This window comes from Neophocaena asiaeorientalis, unplaced genomic scaffold (genome assembly GCF_003031525.2).
Source record: "Neophocaena asiaeorientalis asiaeorientalis breed wild unplaced genomic scaffold, Neophocaena_asiaeorientalis_V1.1 scaffold26, whole genome shotgun sequence".
NCBI lineage: Eukaryota > Metazoa > Chordata > Mammalia > Artiodactyla > Phocoenidae > Neophocaena > Neophocaena asiaeorientalis.
Window position 1 is genome coordinate 3,849,887 of NW_020173108.1, and position 25,028 is coordinate 3,874,914.

Sequence of the window (25,028 nt, forward strand, 5' to 3'; positions counted from 1 at the left end):
GTGGGAGCAACGCCTGTGCCGCAACAGGTAAATGGAGGAGGCAGACGTGGGCCGGGAGGCTGCAGGCGCCAGAGGCTGGACGGGGCCCCAGGCTGAACAGGTGTGCTCTGCAGCGCAGTCCCGGGAGGCGGGAGCCCTTTGCTCGGGGCCTGGCACACGCCAGCGTTTCGCTTTGTTCGCTTGTGCGTTTAACTGCTTTTACGGAGACGCCTCTCTTGAGGTTTTGGAGTGGAGGAAGATCTGGGTGGAAACGCTGGCTCTGCCTCTTCCTAGCGTGTGACAGGAACATATTTAACCTCTCGGTGACTCAGTTTCTAATCGAAACGTTGGGACTGATAATATGCAGCTTCCCGAGCCGTGCACATTGTCTGGGAAGCCCCTGGTACAATGCTTGGTTGGAGAGAGATTCGGTGCCCAGTGACTGGTGGCTGCTGTATTATTGTATCAGCGCTGGGAACACAAGGAGGAGTCAAACATGGGATGGTCTGAGGCTGATGTGTTTCCAGAGATCTTCTCAGGACCCGTTTCTCTGCAGTGAGGACCAGAGGATCCCCCAAAGGAGAATTGTTGGATCCAGCTGCTCAGGTCAAAGAGCACCTCTCCTTCTCTCACAGCCCACACCCCAGAGCATGGGCAGTTCCTGTCTGTTCTACCTTTGGAATAAGTCCAGAATCCCACTCTTCTCACCACTTCACATGGTGGTCCACAGCATCATTTCTCCCCCAGCAGAAATACTTTCCTAATTGGTTTCTATTCTTCCACTCTTGCCTCCGTCAAGTATTATCAACAGTCAGGTGATTGAGTCCAGTAATGACACTTGTCTGCTCAGATCCCTCAGAGTAAAAACAAACGTTTTTACCATGGTCCACAGGGCCTCTGAGCTGCCCCTACCACCTCCCTGTCACCTCATCCCCAGTCCCCTGCTCTGAGTCGGCTGCAGCCATACTGGCTTCCTGGTGGTCCTTCAGACAGGTGGAGCACAGTCCTCTCTCAGGATTTTTGCAGTTGCTGTTCCCTCTGCTTGGAATCTCTTTCCTCATGGTCTCATGGCCAGCACCATCACCGCCTTCAGATATCTTTGTTCAAATGCCATCAGCTCAGTGATTCTTTCCTTGACCTCCCCTTACTGAATCCCCCTACCCAGCACACCCTGTTGTCTTTTCTGGTTTTGTTTTTCTCCATAGCACTTATTACCATATAATATATTACATATTTTATGCTTACTTTTAAATTTTTCTCCACCCTGCCTGGGAATGTAAACCCTGCCCTCTATGAGGGAAGAAACTTTTGGAAGTTTATTCACTACTGTATTCCCGGCACCAAAAGCTGTGCCTCTTTAGTCCAGGAACATAGTAGATGCTCATTAAATATTTGTGGATTAGTCCAAACCTGAAAGAAGGCTGTTACGAGCTGAGGACAGCTTCTATCATTTTCTTCCTCTAAGGAAATACAGTGTCTTTACCTGTTTCAAGAAATTCAAGAAATTCCACCTCAGACAAATTTTCTCACACGTCCTCTGTATTTCTTTTTATTATCTAACTCTGGCCCAAATGTCTCAGGAAAAAAATATAAAATACAGAAAAATACATAATAGATATATAATTTTTTCAGATATATTTAAAATACTTTTAAAATCTTTTTAAAAATGTATGGCCCTAGTGTTTTAGTCCTCTTGGTGGCTCTCTCTGGCTTACTTTAGTTGAAAATGATTTGTTCTCCAAATTCTTATAACCATGTTTAACCTCCTGGTTTGCATTTCTCACAAGTTGCCCAATACTGTTATTGATGCACACTCTTGCCGACTACAATGATTCTCAGAGGTTTGCCTTCCTTGGTGTTGGATCAGAATCACCTGTGGAGCTGTTTCAACTGTGACATCGGTTTCTCACATTCAGCAATGTCTGGAGACAGTTTTGGTTGTCACAGCTGCAGGTGGACTGTGGGGTGTTTGTGTGTGCTGCTAGCATCTAGTGGGTACAGGCCAAAGGACAGCTCCCCCAAAACAAAAAATTACCTGGTCAAAAATATCAGTAGTGCTGAGGTTGAGACACCCTGCTTTATACCCTCTCACCAGTTTAGGGAAGGCAGAGCCTCATGACTGACAGTCACAGCAGTAGTGAGGTAGAATTTCTCAAGGGTGTTTGGGTTTAAAAAAAAACCAATTACAATCTCTACTGTACCATATTGTGCTTTTTGAGGAGTTTAACTATGTGTTATCCCTCTGTGTATTCCCCCCAACATACCACATACACATACACACAGACACACACACATACACACTATACACTCAAATTCTACATCCTAGAACTGAACTTGGATATTTGTCATAGGATTTCATGAATGAGTATTCCTATTGACTCTAACAGTGAAACCAACTAATGTTTTCCTGAGAAGAGATAATTTTCCTCATGATATTAGAGATGTCCGCCAAAATATCTAAAGTTCCTATATTAGCCTGCTAGGGCTTCCATAACAAAATACCATAGACTGAATAGCTTAAATGACAGAAGTTTACTTTTTTACCATTTTGCAGGCTGGGAAGTCCAAGATCAAGGTGCTGTCAGGGTTAGTTTCTGGCTTGTAGAGAGTCACCGTCTTGCTGTGTCCTCACATGTGCATATGCAGAGAGAGAGAGACTTTTCTGGTGTCTCTTCCTCTTTTTTTTTTTTTTTTTTTTTTTTTTTTTTTACGGCCATGGCTCAGGGGCCCAGCCACTCTGCGGCATGTGGGATCCTCCTGGACCGGGACACGAACCCACGTCCCCTGCATCGGCAGGCAGACTCTCAACCACTGCGCCACCAGGGAAGCCCTCTTCCTCTTTTTATAAAGACACCAGTCCTAATGGATTAGGACTCTATCCTTATGATCCCATTTAACCTTAATTACTTCCTCCAAATCTAGGGCCTCAACCCGTGAATTTGGGGGGTGATAATTCAGTCCGTAACTGTTTCATTAAATTATTTTGGAATAATTATCTTTGAAGTTTTAGAACTATTTTATATTGTGTTTTATTTTACAACCTCCATAGAGTGTGGAATCCCATAAATTTCTCATTCATTTTGGAAAGAAATAATGTACCCTATCTGTGCATTTTAATACTTGTATATTATTTGTCCATAATTCTCCTCAGCCATTGCCTTTCAAGGCCGAAGACCATGAATCTCTTGATTGTCCTCTCAGATGCCCTTTCCCTCTTGATCTTTCCAGCAGCTGAATTATAATTTTTTTGAAGTATCTCTAGCCGTATCACCTAGTGTGTGTTCTGGTTTTGTACCAAGATAGAGCTGTGTCTTCTGTTTGATTTGTTTCTAATGACCTTCCTGTGATGACTTGTATTTTATGGCATTTGGCTGCCTGGAGTGGTCCTTCAGTAATAAGCACATTACTTTTCCGACTTTAAATGATTACTCAAAATGGATTTCCTCTAGAAGATCACACACATGAATAGGGCTGTGTGTGTGTGGTAGAGTGCAGAATTCCCCTCCCCGCTCAAGGATAGTCACATCCTAATCCCCAGCACCTGTGAATATGTGACCTTACATGATTAAAGGAACTTTGCAGATATGATTAAATTGAGGATCTTTAGATGGGGAGTTTATCTGGGTGGGCTGATATATTCACAAAGGTCCTTGTAAGAGGGAAGCAGGAGGATCAGAACCAGTAGGAGAGGTAACAGTGGAAGCAAGAGGGTGAAGTTATGTGAGGAAGGGGCCATGAACCAAGGAATGAAGGTGGCCTCTAAAAGCTGAAAAAAAGGTAAGGAAGTAATAGATTCTCCTCTGAATCTCCAGAAAGAACACAATCCTGCCAACACCTTAATTTTAGACTTGACCTCCAGAATTGTAAGAGAGTAAATTTGTGTTGTTTAAGCCTCTAAGTTTGTGGTAAACTAATCTTTGGTAAGTTTGTTATAGTAGTGATAGGAAATGAATGCAACCAGAGAAGGCCTAAGAAGGCCTGAGCTCTCACCTTTGGCTGGTCTTGAAACTCTGTACAACAGGAAGTGAAGGCTAAAGTACAGTTTTAAACTGCTTGCCCGGGTACTGATGGCATGCTCCAGCATGTACTTAGACCACCTCAGCAAAGACTGGGGACTTAATTGGTTCAAGACATCTAAGAAAATCTTTGACCAACCGATTGTTCACTGACAACTAAGCTAACAAAACAGGGATTTCAATGCCACACAAACAAAGAATACAGACTTTACCGAATTGGTTCAGAAAAGTGACTAAACAAACAGTGACAACAAACAACCTTGGAGAGGGGAAAGAATCTCATTTTCAGAGTTGCCACATTATATTATTTAAAGTGTTGAGTATTTGATAGACAAATTATGAGATGTGCAAAGAAACAAGAAAGTATGGTCCACACACAGAAGAATTAAAAAAAACAAGAAAAATAAAAAGAAACTGTCCCTTAAGATGACCAAACGTTGGACATAATAGACAAAGACTTTAAATCATCTACTTTAAATATGTTCAAAAATCTAAAGGAAAGAACAATAAAAAGAAACTGTCCCTTAAGATGACCAAATGTTGGACATAATAGACAAAGACTTTAAATCATCTACTTTAAATATGTTCAAAAATCTAAAGGAAACCATTTCTAAAGAAATAAAACAAACTATGAGAATGGTGTCTCACCAAATAGAAAATATCTATAAAGAGAAAAATTATAATAAAAGAATCAAATAGAAATTTTGGAGTTAAAAAATACAAGAACTCAATTCACTAGAGGGACTCAACACTAGATTTGAGCTGGCAGAAGATAGGTCAGTTCAGATTATCCAGACTGAGGAACAGAAAGAAAAAAAGAATGAAGAAAAATGAACAGAGCCTTAGAGACCTGTGAGATACCATCAAGTGTCACAGCTAATGAGAGTCCCAGAAGGAGAGGAAAGAGAAAAGGGGGGAAAGGAATATTTGAAGAAATGATGGGTGAAATATGAATCTACACATTGTTGGAACTCAGTGAACTCCAAGTAGAATAAACTCAAAGAGATCCATACCTAGACATGTCATAATCAAACTGTAGAAAAGACAAAGACAAAAAGAAAATCTTGAAAGCATCAACAGAGAAGCAACTCAACACATACAAGGGATCCTCAGTAAAAACTGGTTTCTCAACAGAAACCTTGGACTCCAAAGGCATGGAATGATAGACATAGTCAAAATGCTGAAAGAAAAGGACTCTCAACCAAGAAATCTGTGTCCAGAAAAATAATTGTCTAAAAATGAAGGAGACTACATCAAACTAAAAAGATTCTGCACAGCAAAGGGAACATCAACAAAATGAAAAACAACCTACTGAACGAGAGAAAACATTTGCAAGTCATATAAGGAGTTAATATCCAAAGTATGTACCTGTACAACTCAATAGCAAAAAAAAAAAAAAAAAAAATCAGATTGGAAAATGGGCAAAGGAACTGAATAGGCATTTTCCGCAAGAAGACATACAGATGACCAACAGGTACATGAAAAGATGCTCAGCATCATTAATCATCAGGGAAATGCAAATCAAAACTGCACATTTTAGAATAGCTGTTATCAAAGGGACAAGAAATAACAAGTGTTGGTGAGGATGTGGAGAAAAGTGAACCCTTGTGCACTGTTGGTAGGGATATAAATTGGATTAGCCTCTCTGGAAAACAGTATGGGGGTTCCTCAAATAATTAAAAATAGAACTGCAATATGATCCAGCAATTCCAATTCTGGGTATTTATCTGAAGGAAATGAAAACACTAACTTGAAAAGATACATGCACCCCAGTGTTCACAGTAGCATTATTTACAATAGCCAAGAAATGGAAGCAACCTATGACCACTAATGATGAATGGATAAAGAAAATATTATACACACACACACCACTGGAATACTATTCAACCATAAAAAGAAGGAAATCTTGCCATTTACAAAAATGTGGATGGACCTTGAGGACATTATGTCAAATGAAATAAGTCAGACAGAGAAAGACAAATACCATATGACCTCACTTAAATGTGGAATCTAAAAAAAAACATTAAACTCATAGGTACAAAGAACAGGTTGATGGTTGTCAGAGGCAGGGGATAGGGGCTGGGCAAAACGGATAAAGGTAGTCAAAAGGTACAAACTTAGTTATAAAATAAATAAGTCCTGGGGATGTAATGTACAGCATGGTGACTAGTTAACAGTAGTTGCTAAGAGAGTAGATCTAAAAAGTTCTCGTCACAAGGAAAACAATTTGTAACTGTGGTAATGGATGCTAACTAGACTTGTGGTGAGCATTTTGCAATATATACAAATATTGAATCATATTGTATTGAAACTAATATAATGTTATATGTCAATTATATCTCAATTAAATATCAAAAGAAATTGGAATTCAAAGGGAGCTTGGAGTTTATCTAATAAAATATTTTCTTAAAAATAACTTTAAAAATAAAGTTGAGACTTAAAGATATTAAATAATTTGCCTCAATTTCTGTTATTAGATATACATCTCAATAGAGGCTCTGTTTCCAGCATAGTGTTTCTGCCAATGAAACATGCTAACTCAAGCTCTAAGTGAGTTGATTTGTTAAAAATATAGTTTTATCCCTTACAGCCTAGTAAAACCCAAAGACTTTCTTGTTTGCCAAGTTATTTTTCATAAAAAACATATAAAATGGAAACCTAGGTTACAAAATTTGCTGCCACTAATTATAAGGACATCTTCACTCTATTGTCCCCAAAATATAATGGCAGTAAAATATAATGGATAATGGTAGACTATGGAAAATTGAAAACATATGCACAGGTCCTCTATTGGCTCCCATGTAAATTCTCCTAGAAGTCCGCATCCCTGGAATTCACATAACTAGAACAAGTAAGTGTACTTGACCCTTAAACAGCACGAGGGTTAGAGGCACCAACCCCTGCATAGTCAGAAATCTATGTATAGCTTTTGACTCCTCAAAAACCTAACTACTAATAGCCTACTGTTGATCTTTTGGTCAGTTAACACATATTTTGTTATACTGTATTGTATACAGTCATATAATATGACTGTATTGTATACAGTCATATAATGACTGTATATAGTCATTATACTGTATTGGTACAATTAAATAGGCTAGAGAAAGTAAAATGTTACTAAGAGAATCATAAGGAGGCAAAAATACATTAACAGTACTGTACTGTACTTATCGATACTGTAAGTTTACATGATTTGTTTGTAAGATGAATTGCCAGTCAGTATCTACATCAGTATTGTCTTATACAAAACACTATAGATGTTGTATGTATTACTAACACTAGACATCAAAAATGAAAACATAATGTGAAGAAGAAATTCATATTTATTTACAAATATAATGGTCCATGCACTGATAATGAAGAGCAGCAATATGATTGCTTTATGGTAGCCTAATATAGTCGATATGTTTGCTTCACAATAGCCTAGCCTATACACCAATGAATGAATCATTATAAAATTTTTATGTCATACAATATTATCATCATATTCATAATGTAACATTGGGAACATTGTTCCATTTTTTTCAAAAACCACTTACCTCTGATGTTAGGCTTCTAGGCTCTTTCTCCAATTAAGAGAGAGAAAAGCATACTGTACGGTAATGTAATTCTTTGAAAGCAAAGTTATAAAACAGTAAGAAAACGAACGCATTATTAATTTTATATGACTATCACTCACCTTATGCCTATGTCAGGATAGACTAGTATCTACATATATTTCATGCATTCATGACATACCTTTTTCTTAATTTTTTTGATATTTCTAGGCTGTGTGATTCGTCTGTTTTTTTCAAATTGTCACAAATCTCCAAAATTTTTTCCAGTATATTTATTGGAAAAAATCTGTGTATAAGTGCACCTGCTTCAAATCTGTATTTTTCAAGGGTCAACTGTATAGTACTTCTCAGAATTGGAGCATATTTTCCTCAGCTAAACATAATTTCCCCATATGATCAAGATTATATTATACTTATAAGCTAATGAACAAATTTTTAAAAATTGTATTCTCTACACACATTTCTCAAGTAAAATGTAAAAATCTTTAGTGAAAAAAATGGAGAAATTTAGACAATCCCAGATTTTAAAAAACTGAGAGGATTCATTGCCAGCATATCTGCCCTACAAGGAATACTAAAGGAAGTCCTTTGAGCAAAAGTAAAAAGATACTAGGTAATAATTCAAATCCAAGTGAAGAATAATATCAATAAAGAGTACTGGTAAAGGTAAATATAGAGGTAAATATAAAAGTCAGTATAATGTAAAGGTATATAATAATAAAGGTAATGTATGATAATATAATATATTATTATAATAAATATATTATATTTGTAATATTATAAATATTTGTAATATTATAAATATAAAATAATATAATATTTGTAATATATAATAATAAAGACAAATGTAGAGGTAAATATAAATGTCAGGGTTTTTTTTGTTGATAACAAATTTCTTTCATAAAATAGAGAAGGGAACACTTCTCAACTCATTCTATAAGGCCATTGTTACCTTGATACCAAAATTAGACATCACAAGAAAGAAAATAACAGATCAGTATCTCTTATGCATACAAATGCAAAGATTCTCAACAAAACACTATCAAGCCAAACCTAACAACATAGGGGAGGATTTTACACCATGATTAGTTGGGATTTATTCCAGGTATATGAAAATCAATCAACATAATAGAACATATTAATAGAATAAAGGACAAAAACCATATAATCATCTCAATAGATGCAGAAACAGCAACTGAAAAAATCCAGCACTCTTTCGTGATAAATTATGAAAATCAACATAATAGAACATATTAATAGAATAAAGGACAAAAACCATATAATCATCTCAATAGATGCAGAAACAGCAACTGAAAAAATCCAGCACTCTTTCGTGATAAAAATATTTGACAAGTTAGCAAAAGAAGGAAACTCCTCTGCCTGGTAAAGGCATCTATGAAACACCAACCTCTAACATAATACTTAATGACAAAAGATTGAAGATTTCCCATAAGATCAGGAATAAGATAAGAATATCCACTCTCACCACTTTACTCACTGGAGATTCTAGCCAGGCAACTAGGCAAGAAAAACAAAAAGCATTCAGATTGGAAAAGAAGAAATAAAACTATCCTTATTTGCAGATGACATGATCTTGTATATAAAAAGTCCTAACTAATCCTCCAAAAAAACTATTAGAGCTAATAAACAAGTTCAGCTGTTTGCAGGAACTTGCAGGAAACAAGAGCAATGTACAAAAATCAGTTGTACTTCTATACAGTAGTAATGGACCATTCAAAAATGAAATTAAGAAAATAGTGCCATTTTGGAGTATTACTCAGCAATAAAAAAGAATGAAATATTGCCATTTGCAGCAACACAGATGGACCTACAGATTATCATACTGAGTGAAGTAAGTCAGACAGAGAAAGACAAATAGTATATGATATCGCTTATATGCAGAATCTAAAAAATAATACCGATCAAGTTTTACAAGACAGAAACAGACTCACAGAAAAAACAAAAACAACAAAAAAAGTATGGTTACCAAAGGGGAAAGAGGGGGAGCAGGGATAAATTAGGAGTATGGGATTAATGGATACATACCACTATATATAAAATAGATAAAGAACAGAGATTTACTATATAGCACAGGGAACTATATTCAATATCTTGTAATAACCTATAATTGAAAAGAATCTGAAAAAAATGTAAGAATCATTTTGCTGTACATCTAACACAATACTGTAAATCAACTATACTTCAATTAAAAAATTTAATATTCCATAGTATAACGAAGAATAAAATACATAGGAGTGAATTTAGCAAAAGAAGTGCAACACGTTTAAGTTTTTGAAACATATGTTTCGAAAACTCAGAAACATCATTGAGAGAAATTAAAGAAAACCTACCTAAACGAACATTTTGTGTTCATGAATATGAAGACTTAATATTCGTGAGATGGCAGTACTCCCTGAATTGATTTACAGATTCAATGCAATCCCTATCGGTATCTCAGCTGTCTTTTTTTGTTTTTTTTTGCAGAAACTGTCAATCTGATCTTAAAATTCATATGGGAAATTGAAGGGACCCAAAATAGTCAAAACAATCTTGATAAAGAACAAAGTTGGAGAACTCCCACTTCTTAATTTCAGAATTTACTGTGAAGCTACAGTAATCAAACAGTATGGTACTGGCACAAGGATAGACATACCAGTGAGAGTTAAGAGTAAACCCTTACATTTGTGGGCAATTGATTTTCAACAAGGGTGCTAATATAGTTCAATAAGGAAAGAATAGTCTTTTCAACAGATGGTGTATTCACATACAAAAGAGTGAAGTTGGACTTCTCTCACACACCACATATAAAAATTAACTCAAAATGGATTAGAAACCTAAATGTGAGAGATAAAACTGTAAAACTCTTAGAAGAAAACTTAGATGTAAGTCCTCACGACCTTTAATTAGGTAATGGTGTCTTCTATATGACATCTAATGCACAAGCAGCTGAAGATAAAATAAATTGGACTTCAGCAAAATTTAAAACTCTGTGCTTCAAATGACATTATCAAGAAGGTGAAAAGACAGCTCAGAGAATGGGAGAAAATATTTACAAATCATATTTTGATAAGGACATATCTAAAATATATAAATAACTCTTACAACTCAAAAATAAAAACACAACCCAATTTTAAATATAGGGAAGGAGATAAGTAGATATTCCTCCAAAGAAATAGCTAATAAGTACATGGAAAGATGCTCAGTATCATTAGTCATTATGGACTAACGAAAAACCACTGTGAGATACCATTTCACATCTATTAGGATGACTGTAATAAAAAAAGATAGACAATAACAAGTGTCAGTGAGGATGTGAAGAAACTGGAACCCCCATACAGTGCTGGTGGAAATGTAAAATGGTGCAGCCAGTGTGGAAAACAGTTTGGCACTGTTTCAAAACCTTTGTGCTTCAGAAGACATTATCAGGGAAGTGAAAAGGCAACTCAGAATTGGTGAAAATATTTGCAGATCATTTATCTGATAAGGGACTTATAAGAAGGCTTACAGCTTAAAAAAAAAAAATGAAAATTTTAAATGGGAAAGTAAAAATGAGTTACCTATGATCCAGAAATTCCACTGCTAGGTATATACCCAAGAAAATTGAAAACATATGTTCATGCTTAAACTTGTACACAAGTGTTCTTAGTAGCATTATTCATATTGACCAAATAGTGAAAGTAATCCCATTGTCCATTAACTGATGAGTAGATAAACAAAATATGCTAGATCTGTATGGAATATGACTTAGCCATAAAAAGGAATGAAGTACAGATTCATGGTACAACGTGGATAAATCTTAAAAAACATTATACTAGGGACTTCCCTGGTGGCTCAGTGGTTGAGAGTCTGCCTGCCAACGCAGGGGACATGGGTTCAATCCCTGGTCCAGGAAGATCCCACATGCCATGGCGCAGCTAAGCCCGTGCGTTGCAACTACTGAGCCTGCGCTCTAGAGCCTGCGAGCCACAACTACTGAAGCCCACGCGCCTAGAGCCCGTGCTCCGCAACAAGAGAAGCCACCGCGATGAGAAACCCATGCACCGCAACAAAGAGTAGCCCCTGCTCGCCACAACTAGAGAAAGACCGAGCAGCAACAACAACCCAACGCAGCCAAAAAAAAAATAAATACATTAAATAAATTTAAAAAAATTTACTAAGTGAAAGAAACAGACAGAAAAGGTTGCATGTTGTATGATCCTGTTTATATTAATTGTCCAGAATAGGCAAATCAAGAGCTGGAAAATAGTTAATGGCTGCCTACGGGTATGGGGAGTGACTGCTTAATGAGTACAGGGTTTCTTTTTGGTATGATGGAAATATTCTGGTACTAGATACTGTTGATAGTTGCACGACTTTGTGAATATACTAAAAACCACTGAATTGTAAACTATATGTATACATTTTATATGGTAAGTGGATTATATCCCAATTTTAGAAGTATTTCCTAAATTCATTACTTTATTCTTGCTTGCTTCTCAAAATTTAAAGGCTTGTTTCCTTTTTTCTTTTTCTCCCACATCCAGGCTGTCAGCAATTCCTCTTGGTTATACCTCCCAAATATATTTAGTCTTCTTACTTTTAATCTTCACCATCACCCTGGTAGCCCTGAACGCCATCTTTCCTTGTCTGTGTTGCTGTGTCACCTGCCTCATTGATTCTCCTGCTTCCAGTCTTGCCTCACCTCCTCCTCCACCGTCCATCAATTTATTCTCCAAAAAAATAGCCAGAAGGATTTCCTTTAAAAATTAAGTGTATATGGGCTTCCCTGGTGGCACAGGGTCCGCCTGCCGATGCAGGGGACACGGGTTCGTGTCCCGGTCCAGAGGATCCCACATGCCGCAGAGTGGCTAGGCCCGTGAGCCTGTGCGTCCGGAGCCTGTGCTCCGCAATGGGAGAGGCCACAACAGTGAGAGGCCTGCGTACTGCAAAAAAAAAAATTAAGTGTATTGTGGCATTCTCCTACTCTAAACCCTTCAGTAAAATCCAGACTCCCCTAGTGACTTAAAATGCTGGGGTGATGTGCCACTTGCCTACCTCTGTATCCTCATCTCCTACTTTACTCTGCACTTTACTAATCTCGTGTCACAGTTGCCTTTTCTCTGCTTTAACTAGCCAAGGTTTTTCCTGCTCTAGGGCTTTTGCACGTGCTAGTCCCTCTGCCTGGCACACCTTTCCCTATAGTTTTTGGCATGGCTGGCTCCATTCTTCCTTAAACATCATCCCCTCAAATAGACCTTCTGTGGCCATTCTAACTGAAAAAAAAAAGAAAAAAAAATAATGCTTTGCCCCATTATCTTCATCTCAACATTGTTTATTTCCTTAATAGCACTTACCGTGTTTTTGTTTTTAATTTATTGCTTTTTTACTCTTTTCTTTTTAAGTCTGTTCCCCTCACTAGACTTTAAGTCAAGGCCCATATTATCATGGGCTATCATTGTTTCCCTAGTTTCTAGTGCAGCACCTGTCACATCATAAGTGTTCAATACATATTGGTAAATGACTGATTGAATGAAAGAATTAGATCTTTTTCTGAAAATCCCTGAAGACTTTACATATCTTACTTACTAATTTAGCATTTTAAGATAGATATTCCTTCTTCCACAAAATGTATTTTTAAAAATTAAATAAGATTGCCCCCCAAATTATCCCCTGAGAAACTCCATCATTGATGTTTTTTCTCTGAAAATAATTCCACCTTCATCTCCTACCATTTTTATTATTGAGGATAAATTTATTTTTGTTTTCTATTCAGAGTGATGGCTGTTTTGGTACTTCAGGTGGAATTCGTCCTTTTCAGCTTCAAAACTGGAAGCAGAACGTTAGTCGGACTAAGAAAGCAGAATTCATACGTACAGCAGAAAAATTTAAAAATCAGTAAGTATAAAAACATTATCTTCAAATAACATTACTAGCCATTTTACGGTGAACAGTATAAAAATTCTACTCCACTCTATCCAATCCCACACTAAGTTATGAAATTCTAGTCACTAGTCTTTCAGATGTAAAACAAGAGAAAGGTGAGAAGTGTGAAATAGACAAATGATAATAAGCTATTTAGTATAAAGTTAATTTTAAGTATAGTTATTTAAATTTTATTTATTTATTTTTACCATTTTGAGACAGTGTATATCAACAAAAACAAAAGTTATTTCTTTAGATCACATATATCAAGTAACAGATTAAATACATTTTTACTTACCAAGGTGAGCACTTAGTAAATCTTTTTGAGTGAGTGAATAATTTTACTGAAACGTCTGTGCTGTACCCCTGAGGTTTTTTTATTGGCCTTTTCATTGGTTTCCCTTCCTTGGTCTCTGCCCTTTCAGATCCATCCTGCACATTATGACTAGAATAATTGAGAAGTTGGCATTTCTTTTAAGTTTTAGTGTATACGTATTTTCAAAATAACCAGTGATATTTACTCAATGTTTAACATTATCAGTAGCACCATATGATACGATGAATATCATGAGTAAAGATAAAAGAATTAGTATTCAGAACACCCAACCCTATCCTATAGTTGGAGGCTTTGTACAAACACTGCTCTGAATTTATACAGTATCAGTTTGCTAAGGAACCAAGAGAAAAGGAGTCATTTGTAAGAAATAGTCTCTGGACCAGAATTAGTGGCAGTTGGGTCTGTTTAGAAATTCTACCAATAAAAAGTGTACTGTGCGAATTTTGAAAAGTTAGACTGTACTGTAGTCTTGTGAGATTGAATTCTCACTGTATTTGTATAATTCTTATATTTTTAATACTCAGAATTTGATAAAATACAAATTTTTTTAAATTTCCAAAATGCATTACCTTAGATAGAATTGGACTCTAGGTTAAGAATTCTGGTCATGTGTCTCTCTAGATAGGGTAATCCACCAGGCGGTTAATGTCCATATATATAGCACACCAGTAGATTATGCCAGTATAGATAGATACCTTGTCTATCAGTATGTGTAGGTTTTGTAACTCTGATTAATCTTCCTTCATCTGTTGTAAGGTTTTAGAAAAACTCATTGAAAGAGTATTAGAAAAATCCATTGAAATTGAATCCAACAATTCTCATTGGATGCAAAGGAAAGAACACCATTTGTAATATAATTGTTTTATTTTCAGAATAGGTTATACATTCACATAATTCAAAAATCAGTTCATATCAAAGGGTCTACAGTGGAAGGTCTTTGATTCAAACACTTCCCTTCCCCTCAGCTAGTAGTTTTAGTTTCTTGTGTATCCTTCCAGAGATATTTTATGTACTTATAAGGAAATAAAAAGACATATTCAGATGGTTCCTTTTTTATATAAATGGTAGCATACTGTATACACTGTTCTGCATCTTGTTTTGTTTTTTTAACTTAATATATCCTAGATACCAAGGAATTATTGATTTTGTCAGGCATGATAATGGCATTATAATTATATATGTCAAGTATCCATAATCTCTAGAAATGCACACTGAAGTATGTTGGGGTGAAACTATATAATGTAGTAGATTTACTTGAGAATACTTAAGCAAAAAAGGAAGAGAAAAGATAAGAAAAGGTAGCTGAACCAAGAAGGAAAAAGGTAAAATTGTTGAGTGAGTCAGAGTGATATGAGGTATATATTGTATGAAGCTATCTGAGGGGAGTCAGTTTACCATTCTCTACTTTTGGCTATATCGAACATTTTCGTATAAAACCTTTGTTAAAAAAGAGTGTATCTTGGAGATCTTTTCTTATCAGTACATAGAACATGGTACTACTGCATTGTATTCCACTGTAGGAGTGTACCATCATTTATTTAACCTGCCCCTTAGTGATAGACATTTAGGTTATAGTAAATCTCATGTTATAACAAATAATGCTGAATTAATTGCAGTTTCCACATAGGTTCACATTATTTTGCACATGTGTGAGTGTATCTTTAGGAACAATTCCTAGAAGTAGAAATGCTGGGTCAAAGGTGTATGAATTTGCAAATGTGATGAATATTGCTAAATTGTCCTCCATAGGCAATTTATGATTTCACCAACAATATATGAGAGGACCCATTTCATCACAGTTTTATCATCAGAATATATTATTTAAAGTTGTGATTTTTTTCCCTAGTCTGATAGGTATACAGTGTTACCATGGTATAGTTTTAATATTCATTTCTCGTATTATGAGTGAGGTTGAACACCTTTTCATATGTTTGGCAATTTGTCTCCATTATTACATTTTGAATGTCTTTATAGGTTAATATTTCTAATCCAGGAATATCAAAACATGCTTACTGTCGTCGCATATCCTGTGTCCATGACAAACATTTCTATTTGATCATAGTAACTTCCCCCACCCCAACCAGAGACTAGATGGGCTGGAGTCCTCAGTGCAGGACTCCAGTAGCTACCCTCAATCTGTTAGAGTTGACCTGCAGACTGACATCTATTTGACGTCTCTGTTCTACCCCTTCCTTCCTTTCCCAACATACGTGCAAGTTATGACCTCTTCAGCCTTTGGGGCAGCCAGGTAGGGCCTGTGCCATTCTCATCTGTTTACCCCAGTATGCCTTATGGATATTAAATTTTTCTCTATGTGTGGCAAGTGAAAAAGATTGGGAAACTCTACCTTACATAGTTGCCCCTCGGGTTATATGAAATTAAGTCAGTGGCCAGAGATACTCCACCACTCATTAAATTCAGGATTAGTGGAGAAGTCATGTTAATTTCCACCTTGTGGGAGAAAGAAAACAGGTGTTGAGAAAGTAAATTTCTGTGTCCAACTAAAAAAAGTTTCTTGATGGTAATTGTCTTCTTTTACCCCGGGGTTCAAGCTAACATTAAAAGTCCTACCTACCAATAGGTAGATGGACTAAAGCCAAGGAGCAAGGATGAGACGAAGGAAGCTTTGAAGTAAATGTAGACAGTATCCCTTAAATATACGAAAATTCCTAGATTGTTTGCCTGTTGAAGTTTTAGTTTTACTAATATTAATAACTTGCATTTCCATAGTGCATTTTACTGTATAAAGATCCCTCACATACATTATCTCATACAATATTAATCACAGCCCTGTTGGGTAGTGGTGAGTTGTTATTATTCACTTTTTATTGATGAGGATGTTCATGCCTGGAGAGGTTAAATGTCTTGGCTCATGCTACAAAGTTAACAGTATCTCCTGTTGAAAGCAGCCATCAGCAGTGGTGACAATTTTCAGCCCACAGTGAGATTGAGTTGGAATCAATAGCCAAAAGTTTATGTGTTTTCAAAGCAAGTCTATGATTAAACTTTCTTAAATTAACATTTTGTAACTTAAGTAACAATTCAAATTACTCTTGATTTTAGTTGAACTTAACAGTTTTCTAACTACTATTTTGACTCCTTAGCCTTATTCATCCAAGTAATTATATTTTGAATCCTTAGATGAATTAATCCAAATATAAAGTACAGATTGTAAGTGTCTTCATATTTTAAACAATTAAAAATATACTTAAATCATATTTACACTATTTGTTTCTTTCCCTAAAGAGTTATTAACATAGAAAAAGATAAACACAATCATTTCTACAACCAAAAAAGTGACTTCAGAATTGAACACAGTATGCTGGAAGAATTGGAAAATAAATTGATTAACAGCCGGAAAACAGACAGTAAGTTGAGTTCATGATGAGCAAAACCTGAGATATAAAGTTATAGTTTTGCCCTGTGCTTTGTCTTTGTTCATTGACTGTGTTATTTTCTCTATCAAGGTACTTTCTAGCTGGTAATGAGTTTATCTTTTAGGGGTATGTATTTATTTTTTGGGGTCACTAGTTATTCTGACTGGATTGTTTTCTGTGTATATTTCTTTAATTTTAATAGGAAAAAGAGGGTTTTGTTTTCTGGTTGTCAAATCAATTAATGCTATTAAATTTTTTTAAAGTAAAGGGAAATTGATTCCTGGGCTGTCTGATCTTAGCTCATCACCACGATCTTACTGACTGAGCCCCGGACTAAGTAAGCATCAACAGATTCAGAGCCTGTACTTAGTGGTATGAAGTGGTCAAGTCACATAATTGCTTAAACTGGAGTTTACTTGTCTGTGATATAAAACCTACCATTTCTACCAAAGTAGAGCTGTCTGTGCATCTGATGAAATAATATATAAGAAAGTGCCTTAGTGAATATGTTCTGTTGTTTGTTATGAATATTAATCATTGTTAACAGTGTACTAAATGTTGGCCTTAAAAAAGAATTCTACAAGAATACTTTGTTTCCTTGTAGAGTAGATTTTATATGCTGCAAAGTCCTTATGTTATAATAATAAAAACATCTTAGCTTTGATTAAAGGAAAAATAATGGTTATCAACCCACTAAGCTTTATAAAATATTAAGACTTATTATATAGAGACTATACTGCTCATGGGACTCCCTTACAGTCAATTAAAAGGATATTTTAATAAGTTTTTCCTTTCAGAATGTAAGATTGCACTATTTTAAAAAGTCATCTTTTGTGAGATAGTGGCAAGAATCATTCTCCCTCTTGTGTTGGAATGATAAGACCTAACATAAATGCCAAATTTCCAGTTCTCCTCTTTGATTCATAAAGGAATCTAAGCATCCCTTGTTTAATATTTCTTAATGTCCCTCAGTTCTTTTACAGACGACAGCAAGGCTGATCTTTCTGTCTCTCAGTCATGCCATTAAGTAGAGTGTCTCCATTCTGTGCATTTTAAATTATTTGATTTTCCCCCCTTTAAGGCAACTTTATTTTTATCATTTTATTTCTCTTCTACAATTTTGCCTCTCTTTATTCACACTTTGTGTTTATTTTATCTAGGAGAAGAAGGAATGCACTGTGTTAGTATAAAGATACAGAAATTTCCCCTTCACATATTACAGCTCAGGAGTACTAAATACATATTCCTTACATCAAATATCATGCCACAATTTTAGCCTGAATTTATGTAATATTGTATTTGAATGGTTTGCCTACAGTGCAGAATGTCAGTTCCAAATGAATTAATAAAAGATCATTTGCCCGGACTTCCTTGGTGGCTCAGTGGTTAAGAATCCGCCTGCCAATTCAGGGGACATGGGTTCGAGCCCTGGTCCGGGAAGATCCCACATGCCGCGGAGCAACTGAGCCCGTGTGCCACAACTACTGAGCCTGTGCTCTAGAGCCCGCAAGCCACAACTACCAAAACCCACGCACAGCAAAGAAGACCCAACGCAGCCAAAAAAAATAGTAAATAAATTAATTAATTAAAAAAATAAAAAGATCATTTGCCCTGTAGCAGTATCACTGTAGCTGATCAAACTATGGCAAAAATAAAACAACAAAAAACACTTTCCTGATTACTTTACTAGGGAAGTTTCTTGACCTAAAGTTTCAACAGTAAGACTCTGTAAAATACATTGGATAAAGCTTCTACTTTTATGGAACACTTGAATTTTAATAAAAAATAGAACAAGCCAAAGTCACATACACATATTTGAGGTTTGTTTTTAATATTAGCACTGGCTTCAAGCCTAAAGGTAAACTTTTTAAAAAATAATTGCTTTTAAGGACTTTTGAACAGAGCCTTTTGGTGCCTCATGTTCATTTGTGGAAAAGTTGCAAAAAAATAAGGGGGAGTGCATAAGTAAAATACCCAAAGATGACAAAATATTACTATATATGAATAGGTATATGAATGTGAATATTTGACTTTAGCCTAATAATTTAAGTAAATATTAAAGTAAGATTACAACTTCAGAAAGAAAATATGAAAGAAGAATCCAGTCTTCCTGCTGCTGATATGGAACATCTGAAAATGGCTTTGAGACCCTCTTCTGTTCTTCAGGCTTTTATTGTGGGCATAACACTTTACTTCAGACTGGTCCTTTGGCTGAGCTTGGCAACCTGTAGCATACATACCAGTAAATGGCACCTGAGACATCTCCTCAAGGCCATGACTGTGATACCAGTGGGTGTCACCAGCCCCATCTTAGAGTTTGTGGTTAGATGAAGTTAATTCTCACTAGGCAGTTTGTCAGTATTCATAGAATTAATATTGGTTAGACAGTTTTAATATTCCAACAGTAGTTGAGGTTAAAATCTATGTCCATAAATTATAACAAATTAAAAGAGAAAGAAAAAAACTGTTAAAGAACAAAACATGACTAAACCTATGGTACTGATCCATGTATTTGAGTGTCCAATAACTCAGTCTCTAGAGTTTAAAAAAATATTTCCAAGGACATTTCCTTGGCACAGGTTATAGTAAGATTTAGCCTATTGTGCTTTAAAACATTAGAGGAAATTGAGAGATGGTTTAGTTAGAGCAAGAGTTTGTTCAGGCTGTTTTGACACTTACAAATAACCATCTTTTGTTCATTATTTAATTGCTCTTCACTATCATTTATTAAATAGTGGTGATCAGTCTTGTGTGAAGAATCCTGAACCACATTTGTCATAGAGTTATTTTAAAGTACATACTTCTCCCTTACAGGAGTAAAAATCCAGCAACAATTGGCCAAAATACACAACAATGTAAAGAAACTTCAGCATCAGTTAAAAGATGTGAAGCCTACACCTGATTGTAAGTAAATTTAGATTTTATATTTTTTCTCACGTATTAGTTTTTTCTTTTGTTCATTAGAAAAGTTTATACTTTTCTAATAAGAATTTTTCTATTTGGCATTAATGGAGGAGCTAAGCCCTACTTTTTGGTTAGGGATTAATAAGGATACATCAGAAAACTGTAATATCTGGTGTTTATGTATTTTTTTATCTTTAAAATGCTATCAGACTCTTACAAATTATGAAGTAGACAGAACAGGTAATAGTGTCACATACAGGATGAAGAATCTGTGGTATGCAAAGATTCAGATTCAGCTGATGAAGAGGAAAAAAAGACTGATTTCTTGATTCTTAGCCTAGTGTTTTCCCATCATTTGCTTTTTGAAATTATTGCCTTTCAGAGGCATTTCGAATACCTAAGGGAATGGCTAAGTAGTATTGGGGCAAATTCTAGTCATTTGTGAAAAACAAAATTGTATCCTTACCTCCTTGCTTAAGCCAACATTCATTTCTGAGAGATCAAAGCAATGCAGTAAAGTGCTCAAGATGTATGGACTTAAGAATCAGACACATGTTGGGTCAAATCCTTGAACTATCAGTTAAGTGATTTTAGGCAAGTTACCTGATCTCTTTGAGCTTTCATTTACTTAGCTCTAAAATGGAGATAATCATACAACCTAACTTATAGAGTTGTTGCAGGAATGAAGTGAGACAATGCACATAAAGCATTTAGGCACTGCTTATAACATAGTAAGCAATAAAAGAATAGTAAATATAATTATTATTTATTAAATTAATACATGAAACCATTAAAATATTAGAAAGGAACATGGGTTAATATTTTTATAATTGTATTATAATTTATAAGAATGACAAAGATCAGAAACCATAAAGAAAAAAGTGGACATAATTGACTATTAAAAAATACCTCAAAACCATAAGCAAAGTTGAAATACAAATTAGGAAAATATTAGCAGTATATATGTAACTTAAAAAGCTAATATCCATAATGTGTAAAGAGTACCTACAAATTAGAGCAACAGAAAAATGGGCAAAGATTGTAAGTTGCATATTATAGCAAAAGAAACACAAAACACATGTGAAAAGGTGGTCAGGCTTATTAATTATTATGAAAATGTCAATTAAATCAATGACAATAAATTTTTGGTTATTTTGGAACTGGCTGGAATTACATGGGAAGGAGCACTCTCAAGAACTGTAAAGAGATAGAGCCTCTTTGAAGGACAGTGTGACAGTATTTAGCATACTGTAAAGTGGGCATACTTTTTTGATTTAGCATTTAAGGTTATCAATTATCCTCTGAAAGTATTTATTTGAGGTGGCAGGGATAGACTTAGAGTTTGGGATTGACATGTACACACTGCTATGTTTAAAATAGATAGCCAACAAGGACCTACTGTATAGCACAGGGAACGCTGCTCGATATTCTGTAATAACCTAAATGGGAAAAGAATTGAGAAAGAATAGATACATGTGTATGTATAACTGAATCACCTTGCTGTACACCTGAAACTAGCACAACATTGTTAATCAACTATACTCTGATATAAAATAAAAATTAAAAATATTTATTTGAGCATGCAAAAATATGTATGCAAAGATAGTTACTACAGCATTGCATCTATTTAAAGGTTCATCAGTTGGAGAATTAATTAAATGAATTAGGGTAGCATTAGACAATGAAATACCATGTAGCCATAAAAAGAATGAAGTAGCCATATGTATATTGATATGGAAAGTTAACTACAACATTTTGTTAAAGAAAAAGTGCATGTCACAAAAAAATATATGTGGTATAAAATATTTTTTTGGGAAAAATATTTAAGATATGTGCATAGGAAAAAATCTGTAATCAAAAAACTGCAATCGGGGCTTCCCTGGTGGCGCAGTGGTTGAGAGTCCGCCTGCCGATGCGGGGGACACAGGTTCTTACCCCCGTCCGGGAAGATCCCACATGCCGCGGAGTGGCTAGGCCCGTGAGCCATGGCCGCTGAGCCTGCGCGTCCGGAGCCTGTGCTCTGCAATGGGAGAGGCCACAGCGGTGAGAAGCCCGCGTACCGCAAAAAAGAAGAAAACAAAAACAAAAAACTGCAATCATAAAAATTCACTTTTTAAAAGCACATTTTTTTCTTATCCTTTAGGCTAAGACATGTGTTTTTTTAATATATATATATATATAATTTTTGCGGTATGCGGACCTCTCACCGCTGCGGCCTCCCCCGCTGCAGAGCACAGGCTCCGGACGCGCAGGCCCAGCGGCCATGGCGCACGGGCCCAGCTGCACTGCGGCATGTGGGATCCCCCCAGACCAGGGCACGAACCTGTGTCCCCCACACCGGCAGGCGGACCCCCAACCACTGCGCCACCAGGGAAGCCCCCTAAGAAATGTTTTTAAATTAAGGGAACATTCTAATTTTCTTCCTAATTTTTAATTCTTAGTCATAATAAAATATGACATAATTTTTCCTATTTTTCTTTTTACAGTTGTTGAAAAGCTCAGAGAAATGATGGAAGAAATTGAAAATGCAATTAACACTTTTAAGGAAGAGCAGAGGTTGATGTATGTTTTAAATACATTTTAATATACAATTATTTACCTTTTTTTCAATAACTCTTCACTAGATTGTTGTATGTAAACTATTGTTATGTATTTAATACTAGTCTTACGCAAAGGCAATATAAAACCTCTTTTCTTTTGCTTTAGGCTTTAGACTGCTTTTCATGTTTGAAGAGAATTTTCATTTATATTTGGACACTATAAAATCTCAAATAAGAATTTGAAAGATTGTTTTTTTCTCTGAGGAAACTCTTTTAAGGCTTAGATTTATAAATGTTAATAATGTAAAGTGGAGAAGATGACATCAAAAGAGTTGGGAATAATAAAATTTGAAGAACAATGAAGGGTTAATATGGATTGGTTTGTATCTTATTTTTCAAACTTTATTTTTAAAATTTTAGCTATGAAGAGCTTATTAAAGAAGAGAAGACAACTAATAATGAGTTGTGTGCCATATCAAGAAAAATTGACACATGGGCTTTGGATAATTCAGAAACAGAGAAAGCTTTCAGAGCAATGTCGAGCAAAGTTCCTGTAGGCAAAGTAACACCAAGTACTCTTCCAGAAGAAGTGGTAGAGTTTGAAAAATTCCTTCAGCAAGCAGGAGGGCGACAAGGGGGCTGGGATGATTATGATCACCAGAACTTTGTAAAGGTGAGAAACAAGCATAAAGGGAAGCCAGCATTTATGGGAGAAGTTCTTGAACACCTTCCTGGAAGAACACAGGATGAAGTTCAACAGCATGAGAAATGGTATCAAAAATTTCTGGCCCTAGAAGAAAGGAAAAAAGAGGTAATAACAATGATAATAGCTATTATTTGTTGTATATTTTTGTGTTCTAGGACTGTGCTAAACTCTTTAACATGTATTATTAACTTTACAACAACCCCATGAGGTATGTTACAGTTTTCCCCCCATCTTATAGAGGGTGAAACTGAGGCATTGAGAAGTGAAATCATTTTAGTGGAACTATAGTTGGACATCCTCAACATCCAGCATATCTACTCCAGTAAATAATACAGCGGGTCAGAAAACGTCTGACAGTGGGCAACACCCTCTGTGTCCACTAGAAGTGTGGGGAATGCAGATTTACCCAGGCTTTTGATAAAAGTCATCTTACCAGCAGAGGCCACATTATTTTCAACAGAAAATAAAGAGGCAGTAGAAAGAAAGCTCTTTGACTCAAAAGTTTCTTTTAGTTTTGGCATTTCAGCCTCATTGTTTATTTTAAAAGACTCAAAATTTTGGCAACACCAGAGTAAAGGGGTAACTCTTAATTGCAGCAAATACCTAAAAAGTTCCATTTTCACAAAAATATTATTCTGGCTCTGGTTTAGATCAGGATTTCTCAACATTGGCATTGTTGACCATTTGGGCTGGATAATTCTTTGCTCTGGGGGCTCTCCTGTGCATCGTAGGATGGTTAGCAGCATCCTTGACCTCCACCCATTAGATGCTGGTAGCATCCCCTGAATTGTGATTATCAAAACTATTTCCAGACATTACCAGATGTCCCCTGGAGGGTAAAAATTGCCCCTGGTCAAGAACCATGGGTTTAGATAGTCTTAAGTCTGAGTCACTTTTTTGTAGACTTCAGCTAGATAAACTTTAACTCGATTGGTTTAACAAGAAAGGTATGACAATTCAAGAAACAACATACCTAAGGAGCATTAAAGAAATATTTGATTGCACGTGTAGTCTAAAGTTTTAGAAGAAATAGCTGGCATTTGTTGTTGCAGTTGTTTCTGTCCAAAATAAGTTGAATGTTCGTAAGGCTGAGACTTGAAACTTTAAGAAAAACTTTGAAACATAAGTCATTTTTAAAAACTCAAAATAACAAGCAATTAAGAATTATTTGGGATTTTTTTCTCCACGATACTGAAAACTTGAGGTCCACAGGCCAGCAAAGTGGTCTGTGGACCAGCAAAGTCAGCATCACCTGGGAACTTGTTAGAATTTAGCAGGCCCCAACCCCAGACCTAATCTCAACTCTGGGGGCAGGGCCCCAAAATCTGTGTTTAAACAAGTACTCTAGGTTATTATGTTAACAAGCTAAAGTTTGAGAACCACCTCTCTAGGGAAAAGGAACAGACACAGTGCTTCTTGTAATGAAGGTAAACCACCTGGATTCCGGCTTTCTCTTCTTATTCCCAGCCACTCTGTTTCCTGATATCCGATGATTGATTGGATGTAGGGGTGAGGTAAGAGGGGGTGTGAAAGTGGAGGTGTCATTTACTGAAGTAGGACATGGTGGAAGAGAAGAGGGAAGTTTGGGGGTACAGCACCAGGAATGCAGTTTCAAATCTGTTGAGTTTAAAATGTTGAGTAGGAAATTTACCATTTTTATCTCCCACTTCCTTTAATATATCCTGTGTTTTGCCTAAATGAACATACTTAT

The 25,028-nt window shown here is 35.9% G+C and overlaps 1 protein-coding gene across 1 annotated transcript in view; it reads left to right on the forward strand.

The window, feature by feature from the left end:
* Positions 1–3: 3 nt before the first annotated feature.
* The window catches only part of CCDC112 (coiled-coil domain containing 112), a gene marked incomplete at its 5' end in the record, with an annotated part of 30,445 nt that continues 5,420 nt past the window's right edge, over positions 4–25,028 (forward strand). Inside the window, 6 exons of the mRNA XM_024743355.1 lie at positions 4–27; positions 13,305–13,426; positions 17,037–17,158; positions 19,982–20,071; positions 22,558–22,633; positions 23,032–23,422. Coding sequence (XP_024599123.1) covers positions 4–27; positions 13,305–13,426; positions 17,037–17,158; positions 19,982–20,071; positions 22,558–22,633; positions 23,032–23,422 — 825 coding nt within the window. The remainder of the gene's footprint in view (positions 28–13,304; positions 13,427–17,036; positions 17,159–19,981; positions 20,072–22,557; positions 22,634–23,031; positions 23,423–25,028) is intronic.